This window comes from Miscanthus floridulus, chromosome 7 (genome assembly GCF_019320115.1).
Source record: "Miscanthus floridulus cultivar M001 chromosome 7, ASM1932011v1, whole genome shotgun sequence".
NCBI lineage: Eukaryota > Viridiplantae > Streptophyta > Magnoliopsida > Poales > Poaceae > Miscanthus > Miscanthus floridulus.
In genome coordinates, this window is record NC_089586.1 from 78864952 (window position 1) to 78883160 (window position 18209).

Consider the following 18209-nt stretch of genomic DNA (forward strand, 5'->3'; position numbering starts at 1 on the left):
TTTATCATACAATCCATGCATTTTTAGTAAAAAATTTAATTGCTCCATAGCAATGTATGGGCATACTACCTGGTGGTAATCTAAAGTGTCACAAGTGCGCTAAATAAAGATTGTGCGGGCAGCACGTTGTGCGGGCAGGGGCAAACCTGGTCCTAGGGCCGTGGCCCTAGTTGGGGTCCAAGAAGTCCAAGTACCCATTTAGTTTTTGGCCCAACATCAGGCCGGAGCGAACTAGACCACCGACTAGGGGAACTTGTTCGCGACTCGCCCCTTCCGACGCCGATACCGACCCCGTTCGATCCCTCACCCTTACGCCGGCAGCCCTCAGCTCAGCCCTCGGCAGACCATCTCGCCTACTCCCTACTCCCCACGGTCGTTCTCGTGCAGCCCGGCCGGCGGCACCGGAACAGGGCGCAGTCGGAGCAGCGGCGCCTTGTGCCACTGCCCACATCCAGCAGGGCGCAGGCCGGCGTCCGCAGCTCCAATCCGGCGGTCTGGCCTTCACTGTTCTACTCCTGTTCGTCTTCTCCAATCCAACTACAGCCTCTAATTTGTGGTATTTCCCTACTGTCCACTCCCTAATTTCCAATCCCAACTGTTTGTATTTGTAGTATCTATTCAATTTGATTGAAAATTGAAACTAGAATCATCAATCTAAAATTACAGACGGTGCAAAATGAATGACACCGATACTTTGGCATCTTATTTCCCTTGCGCTGCTGCCACACAACTGAATGGAACATTATTTTTTTATACAATTTAATGTTCTTAACTATTTTGTTGTACTATTAAACATGTAACTCAATCATCATATCAATTTGAAAAATTCCCTTCATTATAGCTGTCAATGTGTGACATACTGTATGGTTAGTTTTTGCCAATGGTAAGTGGCCCTAATTTTGAACAATTCCTGGGTCCGCCACTGCCGGGCAGTACCCTCACTTGCCGCCATTGCCTTAAATCAACCGAATGCCTCGAATCAAGGCAAGTCCACCCCTGGCAGCCCTGCACAGACCCCCTCCATCCCTAATAAATACCTTTGTGATACTATCTGACCATCTTACCTGTCTCTCCTTTCCTTCTAGTAAGGCACGCATGCAAATCATGATTCAAAATGTTTATCTCTGACCAACACTAAGTCTAAAAAATTGTAGATTATACCATATGATTTTGGTAAAATTAGATCCATATTACACTTTCATATAATGCCAATTTCATGCTCGTAGAAATTATAATAGATGAAATATTAACCATCAAAATGTGAATATGAGTTTTTATTGGTATTTTTGAAAAAAAAGGTGCCAAGAGCATAAATTAGCTCTTCCTCCCTTGGTGGTTTGATTGGTCACTTGTTACATACCTGAACTGGAAGGAGGTGGAACTTGCTTCTTTGAGCGAAAGCATCCGTCGATTAATCTGAAAAATCTTCAGAGCTAATAACCGTGCCCCTGCTCTGCAACTCCAATCCGTGAGTTCTTGGCCTAGAAAACCTTTTGCAACTCCAATCATGGTCATCTTTGACTACAAAGGTTTTATAGCCTTTTTCTTGCTCGAACGTGCCAATTGGCTCACAACCAGATGGCAATTTTGTCGAATGGAACATGGTTCGGGTCTCTAATTAAGGCCCTTTTTGCTTGGCAAGAACAGAGACAGACATTCTGTCTTACTTGTTTGCTATTGTCTTTGAAGCTCACATATATGTATATCCCATGGTTATTGTGTCGATAAGTGCAGTTCAGATTGGTGATACTGAAATTAGTGATAGAGGCACATACTCCATCCGATTCTAAATGTAAGCCATTTTAGGATTCTAGCTGGTCAAACTTCTTTACCTTGGCCCATCAATGCTTGAAAAGTTACATAGATTGGCAACATATGCTTGATGTTATTAGATTCATCATGGAAAGTACTTTCACTACATATGACTTTCATTATTTCTAATGATTTACAAAAGATGCTAGTCCAGTGTCGAATTGGAGACTATGTTGCTGTCCTAAACGACCTTTTTGAATCAGAGGGAGTATTGTATACACTTATCCTCATTATGTGTGTCAGTGTGTGGCTTGATTACATACAAAAACTCAGCTTTGTCTCTCTCCTCTGAAACAGCTCCACCATGAAGATAGCCTGGGGTAAGAATTCCAAGGTTAAGAAGCAGTCGGTGGTAGTATCAACTATACCAGGCCTACCATTTGGAGCAGGGAGTGACAACGACAAGGTTGAAAGGGTGGAAAAATCAGATGCAAACACAAACTGTCCTGGAACAAAACCAGTTGAAACTGCTGAGTTGTTCCAGAGTCAGGGAGACAAGCTAGCCGAGGTACCTCTATTTCTTTGAGATTAATTCCCCACAAATTTGTTGTTCCCTCATAGTTGAACGGCTGATATGTGTTTGTGGGGGTTTTGTGCCGTTCCTGTATCGCGCTCCTTGGGAGTTGAATTTTCTCATGGTTCCTTGGCCAGAGAATATTCAGTAATTGCATACTTCATTAAGTGATTCTTATTATTGTGCAGTATTTCAAATAAGGAGTTAAAGCCCAAAATGAATTAGTCTGTCTCAGAAATCGACCTTGGGTATACCCTCTCTTAGAAATCCACATGAAAAGCTGCTGAAATATTCAGTTTTGGCCGTCCACGTGCTTTTGCATTTGCCACTGCCTATAAAACTTGTGGACAACTAGTGAGGTATAAATTTGTAGCTGGGTTCTGTAGGCCTACAAAAATTGTGCAGTCCAGTCATACTCAGCTTCTATGTGATACTAGAAAGAAACTTTTTTTTGTTATTTTTTTAGGAAGGGAAGTACCATGAAGCACTTGCTAAATGGGAGGCGGCGCTTATCTTGACACCTGATAATGCAATACTTCATGAGCAGAAAGCTCAGGTTTTACTTGAAGTGGGAGATGCATGGCGTGCACTGACAGCAGCAACCAGTAAGCTCTCGTTCTTTTGGATGAATGACTTGCTGGACTACGCTATAGAAAATGCCGTGAACTGGGAATAACACCAACCATTTAAGTGATACTACTACTATAGTAGCACCAACCATCCATTGTCTAGAATTTACTCAACCCATGGGGTTTCTTTCCTGGCAAAAGTAAACATTAGTGACACTTCTGTTGTAAACATGCATACAACATTGATGACATAAGTGTGAAGAACCACCCTATTATCACAAAGTCTGTATGATTGTAGCAGCATGTATGAGCTAAGTCAGTTGTGTTAATCCCATTTTCTACAGTAATCAAACCATTTAAAGATATTTTGGGGTTGTCTTGCAGGAGCAACAGAACTGGATCCATTTTGGCCTGAGGTTAGTAGGGATTTCATCAGTGATGCTACTGGCTCTCTTTCAATTTTCGGTTTCTGCCCAGCTTGATCCCTGGGAGAATGCCATCATTACTCAATACTGTCCCCCAATTAATCAGTAGTGTAATCATCTGCATTATCTGATGATTTACAGGCTTGGGTTACACTTGGTAGAGCACAGTTAAATTTTGGGGAGCCAGATTCAGCTATACTGACTTTTGACAAGGCATTAGCTATCAAGGTGCCCATTTTTTTCTTTTTAGCCTAGTATAATCCAGATTATCTCCTATGCAATCATTGGCGATCATACATAAATAAGTTGCCTTTTACGCCTAAACGATCTGTTGGATGCTTTGTGCAGCCTGACTACAAGGACGCAAAAGCTGACCGTGAAACTGCTGCTCGTCTAGTCAAGAAACGAGGGCAGCTGCATACATCAGGTTTAAGTGCTAACAAGAGACGCTTCACAGTTGGGGAGTACACAGAGAAGGGTGCAGAGGGCGAAGAAAAAGGGAAAGAAACAGCTGTATAGTCCAGTTAGTCTGCTCCCTTTTAATCCAGGTATGGCTGGCCTAGAATGGATGGAGCTCATGTAAGATGTAACCGTTTCAGGATTCTGCTCCAATTTTGCATGTCAGGATTCTGGATTTCTGAGCTGCTCGGTTGTGACACTATATGTTTAGAGGGAGATGCATATAGAGGTCTAGAAGATGAGTGTCGTGAAGCCATGTGGTGTTTGTGCATATTCCTGTGAGCCATGTGCTAATGTTGCCTCGTTGGCCCGGCTTATCAGTGTCAGTGTAGACCGATGGGCCAACCAATCTGTTAGAATCTGTAACAAAGCCTTTTTAACTGGCAGCTTCTCAGCAGTGTCACAAGGATTGTTGTCTATTGAGGAAAGAGAGGAATGTGACTATGGGAGAGAAAAATGTTGCGAAGCTATAAAATTTTGGACTGTGAGACTATATACGAGCATTATTTTACAAGTTGCTAGTTGCTACTAGTACAAATTCAGGGATTATGGAATTATACGAGACATCTTAAACAAACCAACTTAATATTGTAACATTTATGTGTCAATGTGAAAGGCTGCTCTCAGGAATCAGGACAGCACCAATGAGCTCATGTTAGTAATTATCGTAGGGTTGGGTTCAGACTTTTGCTGGTGTAGGGCACCCGCAATAGTTAGAGCTAGTTATTGGCTCTAAACCAACTCCTCCAATAATGCTAATTTTTAACACATAATTTTTAACATGGATAGTCACACATAACACTCTTACGTAACCTTAAAGTATGTGCGAGAGTTTAGCTCTGGATTAAGAGCTAGCTTTTCTCTCACTTCTATTAAAATATAAGAAAAATACTTAAAGCTAGGTTAAAAGTTAATTATTGGAGCTGCCTTAATAGCTTGCAAATACCTCCACGCTCCACAAGGCCCTGTCCCCTGAATCCCTGATACATGAGAATTGAGAAGCCGTCCTCTCCTGCACGGAATAAGCTATCAGAGGATTACTGTACTGCGTTCTGTAGCTAGTGTGAATGTATATACGATGATCGGCCAAAACTGCAAGTGCGTCAATCCATTCATCCTATCACCATTCTACTTCGCGACGTGCACGTATTACCCTGTGAACTCCATTTGAAAAAAAATGCATGAGTAGAGGAACCTTTTTTTTTTGTTAAAAAGTATTATAAAACATGTTGCAAGCGGTCCACTCTCTATCTTTCATAATCAATATAGTAGATGAAAGTAGAAAAACAAATAGATACAAGATAGGGAGACTATTCTTTATTCGTCTAAATATTAGTGATTATAACATAGAGCTCCCACGTATATAGTCCTGCTAAGATCTAAGTATTTGGTAAGAGCCCACATGCAAACGGACTGGGATTAAGATTCTTCCTCCTCCTTTCCTTCTAGGATAGAGTCCGTATGTTTTACGACACTCTCCCTTGGCGATTACCACGATATGCACATGCCTCATTAAAAACTCCATCTGAAAACCCAGTGGGAAAAAACGGTTCTTCGAGAAAAGAGTACATCGCATCCGTTAATTGCATTGCACATGTTGTCTCATTAAAAACCTTGCGTGAGAAACCTTCAAGTAAAAACTCACATAGAAAAAAAGAGTACAACATTTAACCTTCTTGGTCATGTATTTTTCAGTATATTCTATTCTTCATGAATAGATATTTATCTTCATAATCTGTGCATAAACTTTAATGTTTTTGAAAGCATCTAGGCTCCTAGTTGGGTTTCGGTGATTAATGACAATACAAGATTACTATGACTAACGTGTGTTTTTCAGAGACAATTGAGTTAGGTCATGGTAATGGAGATCAATTGGACAATCGGGGTGGTCATGCCCCTACGATGGAAATCATTTCGGTTTCTAAGAATGGACGACAAGGTTAAGGATGACTAGTTCTAAGTATCGATTGGAGTTGAAGAGACACTTAGAGTAGTTTAGGACTTTGTTTTTCCTTTGGCCGTACTATTAAGGGAGGTATGGACGGATAGCTTGACCTAGGTGAATCTAGTGAGTTAGATATGGTGCACACTTGTTAAAACTAGCGCTAGGTAGCTCCTACATATGCCTAAGATCCAATGGAGCAAACTTCATTCACGTATGATCGAGAGTTGGAAGTGAATGGAGGGTCAAATAGTGACCGAACGCTGGCTTCAGTGTGACCGGACGCTGGCGCAGAGTCCGGTCAGTTCATTTGACTGAGGTGAAATCATTTGGTGTGACCGGACGCTGGAAGGTCAAGTGACCGGACGCTGAGAGTCAGCGTCCGGTCATTTCCAGTAAGGTTCTAGAGAGGATAAATCGTGACCGGACACGTCCGGTCACACTGTAAACCCTGGAGTTCGGGGTATACTGATCGGAGCGTCCGGTCACCCCGCAGAGGCACATAACGGTTCGTTTTTCAGCCGGTGTTATAAATACCACCTCCACTCGTGTGTGGGGGTACTTTTGCTCATTCCAACAACTGAGAAACACCTTAGAGAGTGCCAAGAAGAGCAAGGTCCTAGTGAGGTGATTGAGATTTGAGAATTCAAAGAGAGACCTCATTAGTGAAGATCAAGAGTAGGAAAGTGTGCATCCACCTTCTCATTAGGCTTGTCGTGGTCAAGTAAGAGTTCATGCTTGTTACTCTTGGTGATCGCCATCACCTAGATGGCTTGGTGGTGTTTGAGAGTTCGGTGATCACCCGGCGGAGCTTGTGGGTGACCCAACTCATGTTGTGAGCAGTTGTGGGTGATTCACCGCGATGGAGTGTCGAAGAATCAATCCATAGAGAGTACTTGATCCTTGCGCGGATCAAGGGGGAGCTACACCCTTGCGCTGGTGCTCCAACGAGGACTAGTGGGGAGTAGCGACTCTTCGATACCTCGGCAAAACATCGCCACGTTCCTTCCTCTTTATTTACTTTGAGCATTTACTTTAAGCATTTACTTTGAACAATTCAATTCATGTCATTACATTCTTAGAATTGCCATGCTAGAGTAGGATTAGAACTTAGGTTGCAAGTCTTTTGTGCGGTAGAACAATTAGGAACACTTTCTAGGCACAAGGAGTTAATTAGGCTATCCATAGGATTTATTTATTGCAAAGAAATTTAGAATTAGCCCAATTCACCCCCCCTCTTGGGCATCTTGATCCTTTCAATTGGTATCACAGCCTCGTGCTCACATATTTAGGCTTAACCGCCTAGAGCAAGATGTCTCACGAGGATGGACCTCCTCCTATCTTTGAGGGAGATGACTTTCTGTATTGGAAAATTCGCATGGAGGAGTATCTAGAGGCTCTAGATGTTGGTGTACTTAGAGCCACCTTACAAGGCTTCCCAAAACCTCAGGATACTACTAACCTACAAGGCGATGAGGTTAATTACGAGAAGTGAAATGCAAAGGCTCAAAACACCATCTTTAGAGGCCTTTGCAAAGATATGTTTAATCGGGTGAGGAACCACAAAGATGCCCATGCACTATGGTCGGACGTTTGCGCGCTCTATGAGGGAACCAAGAGTGAGCATGAGGAACACTATCATCTTGTTATGAAAAAGCTCAACTCTTTTGAAATGCTTCCTAAGGAAAGTGCTAATGAAATGTATTCATGTTTGAATGTTCTTGTAGAGGAAGTCAATGGGCTTGGACTCACTCAAATACAACCATCCGATGTTGTAAGATAGATCTTGAGTGTCCTCCCCATTAACAAATATGGGCATATTATGACCGTGCTACATCAAGGTGATCTTTCCGCCGCTACACCGACACAAATCTTGGGGAAGATCAATGCTCATGAAATGTACATGCACATCATGCCACAAGATGGCTCATCCTCTACCAAGAAGAAAGATAAGGACTTAGCATTCAAAGCTAGCCAAGAGAAGGGCAAGGCAAGACTTGAGTATGAGAGCTCAAGTGAAGATGAAGTTGATGACGAAAGCCTTGCCCTCATGGTGAAGAAGACCGCCAAGATGGTAAAGAAGCTCAACAAGAGTGGCATCAAGTTCGATGGCAAGAAGAAGAAGTTCTTCATAAGCTCAAGAAGAAAGCCAATCTCTGAGATGGATTGCTACAATTGTGGCGAACTTGGTCATCTAGCTCACCAATGCACAAAGCCCAAGAAAGACAAGTTCAAGAATAAGAACAAGGGCAAGAAAGATGACTCAAGCAATGAAGATGAAGATGAGAAGAAAAAGAACAAGCCATACAAGAAGAGAGATGGCAAGAAGGACTTCTACAAGAAGAAGAAGAGTGGAAAGGCTTATATCATCGGTGATTGGCTCACGGACATTGATTCATCTAGTGGATCATCCAATGATGAAAGTGACAACGAGAAAGTGGCCGCCATTGCTATTGACTCATCATCTTCACCACCACCACCACCACCATCCTCTACACACCTATGCCTTATGACCAAAGGTGAACGAAAGGTATCACATGATGATGATAGTAGTGGTGATGATAATGCTCATAATGATGATAGTGATAGTGATAGCGATGATGAATATGAGTCACCTACTTATGATGATCTTGCTAAACTACTAAAGAAATACACTAAGATCATCATAAAGACTAGAGCTAAAAATGAAAAGCTTGAAATTAAGAATGATTCTCTTTTAGCTAAATGTGAGATAGCCGAAAAGGCTAGTGTTGAGCTTAGAGAAGCAAATGATGCTATGTCATCCAAACTCAAGGAGCTCAAATCTTCTAAGAAAGAGCTCAAAGATAAACATGATAAACTTGAGTGGGTGCACAAAGAGCTCATCACTAGCCATAACAAGCTAAAAGATGAATACACTACTCTTAAGGTTAATCATGATACCCTTGTTATTACTCAAGAATTTTTACCCAATGAGCCACATGATGCCACTAATGATGTTGTTAAGATTGATATAGCTACATCATGTGATGATCTAATCGATGAGAGCATTGAGCAAGGGTCTAGTGGTAAAGGCAAGCAAGTGGTTGAGTGCAATGACTATGATGGTATGTCAAGCTCAAGCATGACAATGAAAAGCTAAAGAAAGAGTTTGAAGAGTTCAAAACCTACAACACCATTGTGCTAGAAACTCTTGATCATGATGGCAACTTGATTCTTGAGAATGAGAAGCTAAAAGAAAAAAACAAGAAACTCAAGGAAGAAAGAAACAAGGTTGCACTCAAGGAAGATAAAAGTAGTGATGCACTCAAGGAAGAGAATAAGAAGCTCAAGTTGAAAAAAGAGCATCTCAAGATTGGATTGAGCAAGTTCACTAGAGGCAAATATATTCAAAGTGAGCTCCTAATGAACACCGTCATGAAGATAGATAGAAGTGGCATTGGGTACATGGAAAACAAAGAGAAGAAGGCTCAAGCTCAACAACAACAATCAAAGCCAAAGCCAAAGAGATGCTTTGAGTGTGGACAAGAAGGCCACTTTGCTCATGAGTGCCAAACTCCACCACCACAACCCTTGCTCAAGCATGCTAGACCCTTTGCCTTCAATGCTCACTACATGCTTAGAAAGGATTCTAGTGGAAAGATAAAAGTGATGTTCTTAGGTCCTCCCAACAAGAATAGGCCTAAGAAAATTTGGGTGGCAAAGTTACTTGTTGAGAAGGTGAAGGGCCCTCAACAAGTTTGGGTTCCTAAAGCTTGACCTCTTGTGTGTAGGTGAACTACAAGACTGGTGGAAGTCATTGGGTTATTGATAGTGGTTGCACACAACCTATGACTGGTGATCCTCATATGTTCACCTCACTAGATGAAGAAGTAGATGGGCAAGAAAGAATCATATTTGGAGATAACTCAAAGGGCAAGGTCAAAGGATTGGGCAAAGTGGCAATATCAAATGATCATTCCATCTCCAATGTGCTATATGTTGCTTCATTGAGTTTCAACTTGCTATCCGTTAGACAATTGTATGATCTTGGCTTCCAATGCTTGTTTATCAAGAAGGAGGTTGTTGTATCCAAGAAGGATGATGATCAAGTGATATTCAAAGGGTTTAGATATAACAACCAATATCTAGTGGACTTCACCTCTGAAGATGCAAACTTGAAGACATGCCTATTCACCAAAATAATACTTGAGTGGCTATGGCATAGAAGACTTGCTCATGTTGGGATGAGCTCACTCAAGAAGCTTATAAAGAATGATTTGGTGAGAGGGTTGAAGGATGTGAAGTTTGAGAAGGACAAGCTTTGTAGTGCATGTCAAGCTAGCAAGCAAGTTGCAAATACCCATCCAACAAAAGCTTTCATGTCAACCGCAAGAGTGCTAGAACCCCTTCACATGGACTTATTTGGACCAACAACATACAAGAGTTTGGGAGAAAATCTATATTGTCTTGTGATTGTTAATGATTATTCAAGGTATACATGGGTATTCTTCCTTCATGACAAATCCGAAGTTGCATCTTGCTTCAAGAAGTTTGCCAAGAGAGCACAAAATGAATTTGAAGTGAAGCTCAAGAAGATAAGAAGTGACAATAGGAAAGAGTTTGACAACACAAATATAGAAGCTTATTGTGATGAAGTTGGAATCAAACATGAAGTCTCCGCAACATATACTCCTCAACAAAATGGTGTAGTTGAGAGGAAGAACTAGACATTGATCACTCTTGCTAGAACAATGCTTGATGAGTACAACACCCCCGAAGCTCTATGGGCGGAAGCAATCAACACCGCATGCTATGCATCTAAACGCCTATTCCTTCAAAAGTTCCTTTGCAAGACACCTTATGAGTTGCTCAATGGGAAGAAGCCGAACGTCTCCTTCTTTAGGGTGTTTGGTTGCAAATGCTATATCTACAAGAAGCGACAACACCTAGGGAAGTTTCAAAGCCATTGTGATATTGATTTTCTTGTTGGTTACTCATCAAAGTCCAAAGCATATAGAGTATTTAATCATGTCACTGGCTTGGTTGAAGAAACATATGATGTGAAATTTGATGAATCTAATGGCTCCCAAGGGGCACATGTGAATCTTGATGATGTAGGTGATGAACCATTGAGGGAGGTTATGAAGAACATTCTAGTTGGAGACATCAAGCATAAAGATGATGAAGATGATATACAAGTGATTGATCCACCTTCTTCATCAAGTATGTCACAAGATGATGACAAAGATGGGAGAGTAGAAAATGAAGATACTCATGTCTCCCATGAACAAATGGTGGTACAAGCACAAGATGTTGATGCTCCACAACCTCCCCCTCAAATGGTCAATAGAAGAAATACACCCCTACTTTAAGATCATCCACAAGATCTCATCATAGGGAGTCCATCAAAGGGTGTAATGACTCGATCTTAAAAACTTGCTTTATTTATTGCTCATCACTCTTTTGTCTCTTGCTTTGAGCCTACTAAGGTAGAAGAAGCTCTTCAACATCCAGATTGGATAAATGCCATGCATGAAGAGTTGAACAACTTCACTCACAATGAAGTTTGGACTCTTGAAGAGCGGCCAAAAGGTGCAAGAGTCATTGGAACAAAGTGGGTGTTCCAAAACAAGCAAGATGATCAAGGTGTTGTTGTGAGGAATAAGGCAAGACTAGTTGCAAAGGGGTTCTCTCAAGTTGAAGGTTTGGATTTTGGAGAGACCTTTGCCCCGGTTGCAAGATTAGAAGCCATCCGTATCCTCCTTGCATATGCATCACATCATGAAATAAAACTTTTATCAAATGGATGTGAAAAGTGCATTCTTAAATGGCTTTATTAATGAACTAGTCTATGTTGATCAACCTCCCAGGTTTGAAGACCCTAGATATCCTAATCATGTTTATAGGTTGTCTAAGGCACTATATGGGCTTAAGCAAGCCCCAAGAGCTTGGTATGAGCGCCTTTGGGACTTCCTCATTGAGAAGGGCTTCATCATTGGGAAGGTCAACACCACACTATTCACCAAGAAGTTTGATGGGCATATCTTCATTTGTCAAGTGTATATTGATGATATTATCTTTGGATCATCAAATGAAGATTCATGCAAAGAATTTGGTGAATTGATGTCGAAGGAGTTCGAGATGTCAATGATTGGAGAGCTTACATTCTTTCTTAGTTTTCAAGTCAAGCAAATGAGAGAAGGGATTTTCATCTCTCAGGAAAAATACACTAATGATCTTCTCAAGAGATTTAAGATGGATGAATGTAAGCCAATCAAGACACCAATGCCAACCAATGTGCTAATGAGATGTATTCACGTTTAAATGTTCTTGTAGAGGAAGTCAATGGGCTTGGACTTACTCAAATGTCACCATCCGACGTTGTGAGAAAGATCTTAAGTGTCCTCCCTATTGACAAATATGGGCATATTGTGACCGTGCTACATCAAGGTGATCTTTCCGCCGCTACACCAACACAAATCTTGGGAAAGATCAATGCTCATGAGATGTATATGCACATCACGCCACAAGATGGCTCATCCTCTAACAAGAAGAAAGACAAAGACTTAGCATTCAAAGCTAGCCAAGAGAAGGGCAAGGCAAGACTTGAGTATGAAAGCTCAAGTGAAGATGAAGTTGATGATGAAAGCCTTGCTCTCATGGTGAAGAAGACCACCAAGATGCTAAAGAAGCTCAACAAGAGTGGCATCAAGTTCGATGGCAAGAAGAAGAAGTTCTTCACAAGCTCAAGAAGAAAGCCAATCTCCGAGATGGATTGCTATAATTGTGGCAAACTTGGCCATCTCTCTCATCAATGCACAAAGCCCAAGAAAGACAAGTTCAAGAACAAGAACAAGGGCAAGAAAGATGACTCAAGCAATGAAGATGAAGATGAGAAGAAGAAGAACATGCCATACAAGAAGAGAGATGGCAAAAATGGAGACTTCCACAAGAAGAAGAGTGGAAAGACCTATATCGTCGGTGATTGGCTCACGGACATTGATTCATCAAGTGGATCATCCGATGATGATAGTGACAATAAGAAGGTGGCCGCCATTGCTATTGATCTTTCATCTTCACCGCCACCATCGCTATCATCCTCTACACACCTATGCCTTATGGCCAAGGGTGAACGCAAGGTATCAAATGATGGTGATAGTAGTGATGATGAACATGCTAATGATGATGATAGTGATAGCGATAGCGATGATGATGATTCACCTTCATATGATGATCTTGTCAAAATACTAAGAAAATACACTAAGATCATTAGGAAGAGTAGAGCTAAAAATAAAAAGCTTGATGCTAAAAATGATTCACTTTTAGCAAAATGTGATACATTGGAAAAGGCTAATGTTGAGCTCAAAGAAACAAATGATTCTATATCATCCAAACTCAAGGAGCTCAAATCTTCTAAGAAAGAGCTTAAAGATAAACATGATAAACTTGAGTGGGTGCACAATGAGATCATCACTAGCCACAACAAGCTAAAAGATGAGTATACAACTCTTAAGATCAATCATGATACTCTTGTTATTGCTCAAGAATTTTTACCAAATGAGCCACATGATGCTGCTAACCATATTGTTAAGATTGATATAGCTACATCATGTGATGATTTGATTGATGAGAGCATTGAGCAAGGATCTAGTGGCAAAGGCAAGCAAGTGGTTGAGTGCAATGACTATGATGAATATGTCAAGCTCAAGAACATAAATGAAAAGCTCATGAAAGATCTTGAAGAAATGAAAAGCCACAACACCATTGTGCTAGAAACTCTTGATCATGACAAAAAGTTGATCTTTGAGAATGAGAAGCTCAAAGAAGAAAACAAGAAGCTCAAGGAAGAGAAGAAAGATGATACTCTAAAGGAAGAAAATAAGAAGCTCAAGTTGGAGAAAGAGCATCTCAAGATTGGGTTGAGCAAGTTTTCTAGAGGCAAGCACCTCCAAAGTGAGCTACTCTTGAACACTGTCATGAAGATGGATAGAAGTGGCATTGGATATGTGGCAAGTGTAGAAAAGAAGAAGGCTCAAGTTCAACAATAACAATCAAAGCCAAAGCCAAATCCAAAGAGATGTTTTGAGTGTGGACAAGAAGGCCACTTTGCTCATGAGTGCCAAACTCCACCGCCACAACCCTTGCCCAAGCATGCTAGACCCTTTGCCTTCAATGCTCACTACATGCTTAGAAAGGACTCTAGTGGGAGGATGAAAGTCATATTCTTAGGACCCCCTAACAAGAATAGGTCTAAGAAGATTTGGGTGGCTAAGTCACTTGTTGAGAAGGTGAAGGGCCCTCAACAAGTTTGGATTCCTAAAGCTTGAATCTCTTGTGTGTAGGTAAACTACAAGACCGGTGGAAGTCATTGGGTTATTGATAGTGGTTGCACTCAACATATGACCGGTGATCCTTGTATGTTCATCTCACTAGATGAAGAGGTAGATGGACAAGAGAAAATAACATTTGGAGATAATTCAAAGAGCAAGGTTAAAGGATTGGGCAAAGTGGCAATATCAAATAATCATTCCATCTCCAATGTGCTATATGTTGCCTCATTGAGCTTCAACTTGCTATCCGTTGGACAATTGTGTGATCTTGGCTTCCAATGCTTATTCACCGAGAAGGAGGTTGTTGTATCCAAGGTAGATGATAATCAAGTGATATTCAATGGATTTAGATACAACAACTTATATCTAGTGGACTTCACCTCCGAAGATGCAAATTTAAAGACTTGCCTATTTACCAAAATAACACCTGGGTGGCTATGGCATAGAAGACTTGCTTATGTTGGTATGGGTTCACTCAAGAAGCTTATGAAGAATGATTTGGTGAGAGGGTTGAAGGATGTGAAGTTTGAAAAGGACAAGCTTTGTAGTGCATGTCAAGTCGGCAAGCAAGTTGCAAATACTCATCTAACAAAAGCTTTCATGTCAACTACAAGGGTGCTAGAACTCCTATACATGGATTTATTTGGACCTACAACATACAAGAGTTTGGGAGGGAATCTCTATTGTCTTGTGATTGTTGATGACTATTCAAGGTATACATGGGTATTCTTCCTTCATGACAAATCCAAAGTTGCATCTTACTTCAAGAAGTTTGCCAAGAGAGCTCAAAATGAATTTGAAGTGAAGCTCAAGAAGATAAGAAGTAACAATGGAAAAGAATTTGACAACACAAACATTGAATCTTATTGTGATGAAGTTAGGATCAAGCATGAAGTTTCTGCAACTTATACTCCTCAACAAAATGGTATAGTTGAGAGGAAGAACCGGACTTTGATTACTCTTGCAAGGACAATGCTAGATGAGTACAACACCCCCGAAGCTCTATGGGTGGAAGCAATCAACACCGCATGCTATGCATCAAACTGCCTATTCCTTCAAAAGTTCCTTGGCAAGACACCTTATGAGTTGCTCAATGGGAAAAAGCCGGACGCCTCCTTCTTTAGGGTGTTTGGTTGCAAATGCTATATCTACAAGAAGCGGCAACACCTAGGGAAGTTTCAAAGCCATTGTGATATTGATTTTCTTGTTGGTTACTCATCAAAGTCCAAAGCATATAGAGTATTTAATCATGTCACTGGCTTAGTTGAAGAAACATATGATGTGGAATTTGATGAATCTAATGGCTCCCAAGGGGCACATGTGAATCTTGATGATGTAGGTGATGAACCATTGAGGGAGGTTATGAAGAACATTCCAGTTGGAGACATCAAGCATAAAGATGATGAAGATGATGTACAAGTAATTGATCCACCTTCTTCATCAAGTATGTCACAAGATGATGACAAAGATGGGAGAGTAGAAAATGAAGATACTCATGTCTCCCATGAACAAATGGTGGTACAAGCACAAGATGTTGATGCTCCACAACCTCCCCCTCAAGTGGTCAATAGAAGAAATACACCCCTACTTCAAGATCATCCACAAGATCTCATCATAGGGAGTCCATCAAAGGGTGTAATGACTCGATCTCAAAAACTTGCTTCATTTATTGCTCATCACTCTTTTGTCTCTTGCTTTGAGCCTACTAAGGTAGAAGAAGCTCTTCAACATCTAGATTGGATAAATGCCATGCATGAAGAGTTGAACAACTTCACTCGCAATGAAGTTTGGACTCTTGAAAAGCGGCCAAAAGGTGCAAGAGTCATTGGAACAAAGTGGGTGTTCCAAAATAAGCAAGATGATCAAGGTGTTGTTGTGAGGAATAAGGCAAGACTAGTTGCAAAGGGGTTCTCTCAAGTTGAAGGTTTGGATTTTGGAGAGACCTTTGCCCTGGTTGTAAGATTAGAAGCCATCCGTATCCTCCTTGCATATGCATCACATCATGAAATAAAACTTTTATCAAATGGATGTGAAAAGTGCATTCTTAAATGACTTTATTAATGAACTAGTCTATGTTGATCAACCTCCCAGGTTTGAAGACCCTAGATATCCTAATCATGTTTATAGGTTGTCTAAGGCACTATATGGGCTTAAGCAAGCCCCAAGAGCTTAGTATGAGCACCTTTGGGACTTCCTCATTGAGAAGGGCTTCATCATTGGGAAGGTCAACACCACACTATTCACCAAGAAGCTTGATGGGCATATCTTCATTTGTCAAGTGTATATTGATGATATTATCTTTGGATCATCAAATGAAGATTCATGCAAAGAATTTGGTGAATTGATATTGAAGGAGTTCGAGATGTCAATGATTGGAGAGCTTACATTCTTTCTTGGTTTTCAAGTCAAGCAAATGAGAGAAGGGATTTTCATCTCTCAAGAAAAATACACTAATGATCTTCTCAAGAGATTTAAGATGGATGAATGTAAGCCAATCAAGACACCAATGCCAACCAATGGACATCTCGACCTAGATGAGGGAGGTAACCCGGTTGATCAAACTCTCTACCACTCTATGATTGGTAGCTTATTATATTTGACCGCATCTAGGCCCAACATCATGTTTAGTGTGTGTATGTGTGCAAGGTTTCAAGCTAATCCTAAGGAAACTCATTTGATTGTCGTAAAAAGAATCCTTAGGTATCTTAAGCACACACCAAGCATTGGCCTTTGGTATCCCAAAGGAGCTAGATTTGAATTAATTGGCTATTCTGATTTGGATTATGCCAGATGCAAAGTTGATAGAAAAAGCACATTCGGAGGGTGCCATTTGCTTGGTAGATCACTTGTGTCTTGGTCCTCCAAGAAACAAAATAGTGTGGCTTTATCCACCGCCGAAGCAGAATACATTGCCATGGGTGCTTGTTGTGCACAAATACTTTACATGAAACAAACTTTGCTAGACTATGGTGTAGTTCTAGATAAAGTACCTCTTTTGTGCGACAATGAAAGTGCGGTAAAACTTGCAAATAATCCGGTTCAACAGTCTTGCACCAAGCACATAGATATCCGTCATCACTTTCTAAGAGATCTTGTGGCTAAAAATGATATATCACTAGAAGGTGTAAGGACCGAGGATCAATTGGCGGATATCTTTACTAAACCACTAGATGAGGCAACATTTTGTAAATTGCGAAATGAACTCAATGTGCTTGATTTTAGCAACTTCACTAAAAATTGAGCTTACGTTGTCCCTTGCATTGCATTGTAATATACAACATGTTTAACGCTTTATAATGCATATAGGGCTTGTCTAACATGGTTAAGATAACCGCCGAAAAGCGTGTGAAGAAGCTTAACCTTGGATCAAACTTGACAAGCAACTAAATTTACTTTCAAGTATTGCATTGCATATGCATGAATGTTGTTTTGTCGTTTATATTAAGTCACCATTTTATTGCCTATTTTCTTAAAAAGAATTATAGCCTAAGGCAAAATATTTTGAAAAACTTGAGGGTTTGAGAGAGGTCACTCACATCAGTCCCAATTGGTGTTTATTTGGATCTTATTTTAGTTGGGACTTGATTGGGAACAGGCAGCGCGAAGGACTTTGAAGATTTGCTAAAGAAGGAGTGACTGGACGCTGCATCGGACTCTGATGTCCAGCGTCCGGTCAGTTCACAGGAGGTGAACCCGCTGCCGAAGGAGTGACCAGACGCTGAAATAGTGTTTTTCCAGCGGCCGGTCAGGAGGTGCTTCAGCGTCCGGTCGATCATGAAGACATCAAGGCTAGGTGACTGGACTCTGGCTGCGTCCGGTCGATGTCCACCGGATGCATCTGGTCATGATTCTAGAGGAATTGAACCTCTCTAGAATCGACCGGACGCTGGGTAGTAGCGTTTAGTCACTACCACCAGAGCGTCCGGTCAGTAGTTTTTGTGCGGCTTCAGAACTCTTTCTTCCTTTCCTTTTCGGATCCACCGGGGGGGGCACTTTATTTAATCCTTTCAAGCGTTGACCTTTCCTATTCCTCTCCATCACTGCCTCCTATGCCCATGCATCGAGCCACTGCCTCCAGAGCTCACCACCGCTGTTCCATGCCGCTGCAGCAGCCATGCCTAGTCGCCGGATCCACGCACCATTGCTCACCCACATGCCACCGCCGCTTGCTCCCACGCCACCAGCACCTCCTCGAGC

The 18209-nt window shown here is 41.3% G+C and overlaps 1 protein-coding gene across 2 annotated transcripts; it reads left to right on the forward strand.

The window, feature by feature from the left end:
* The first annotated feature begins 248 nt into the window (after positions 1-248).
* Positions 249-4196, forward strand: LOC136463536 (uncharacterized). 2 transcript variants are annotated; one of them, XM_066462522.1, is made up of 6 exons: positions 249-556; positions 2110-2320; positions 2793-2931; positions 3280-3311; positions 3462-3548; positions 3669-4196. In XM_066462522.1, exons 2-6 carry the CDS (start codon positions 2117-2119, stop codon positions 3837-3839), a joined length of 633 nt encoding a protein of 210 aa, XP_066318619.1. In that variant the 5' UTR covers positions 249-556; positions 2110-2116; the 3' UTR covers positions 3840-4196. The 2 variants fall into 2 exon arrangements, with proteins under 2 accessions (XP_066318619.1, XP_066318620.1); XM_066462523.1 differs by lacking the exon at positions 249-556 and adding an exon at positions 779-1468.
* Positions 4197-18209: the final 14013 nt, after the last annotated feature.

Excerpts from the sequence above, each read along its gene's own strand:
- LOC136463536 (XM_066462522.1), top strand. The coding sequence starts at position 2,117 with ATGAAGATAGCCTGGGGTAAGAATTCCAAGGTTAAGAAGCAGTCGGTG. Across the intron at positions 3,312-3,461 it reads TGGATCCATTTTGGCCTGAG|GCTTGGGTTACACTTGGTAG; the intron begins GTTAGTAGGGAT and ends GATGATTTACAG. Across the intron at positions 3,549-3,668 it reads ACAAGGCATTAGCTATCAAG|CCTGACTACAAGGACGCAAA; the intron begins GTGCCCATTTTT and ends TGCTTTGTGCAG.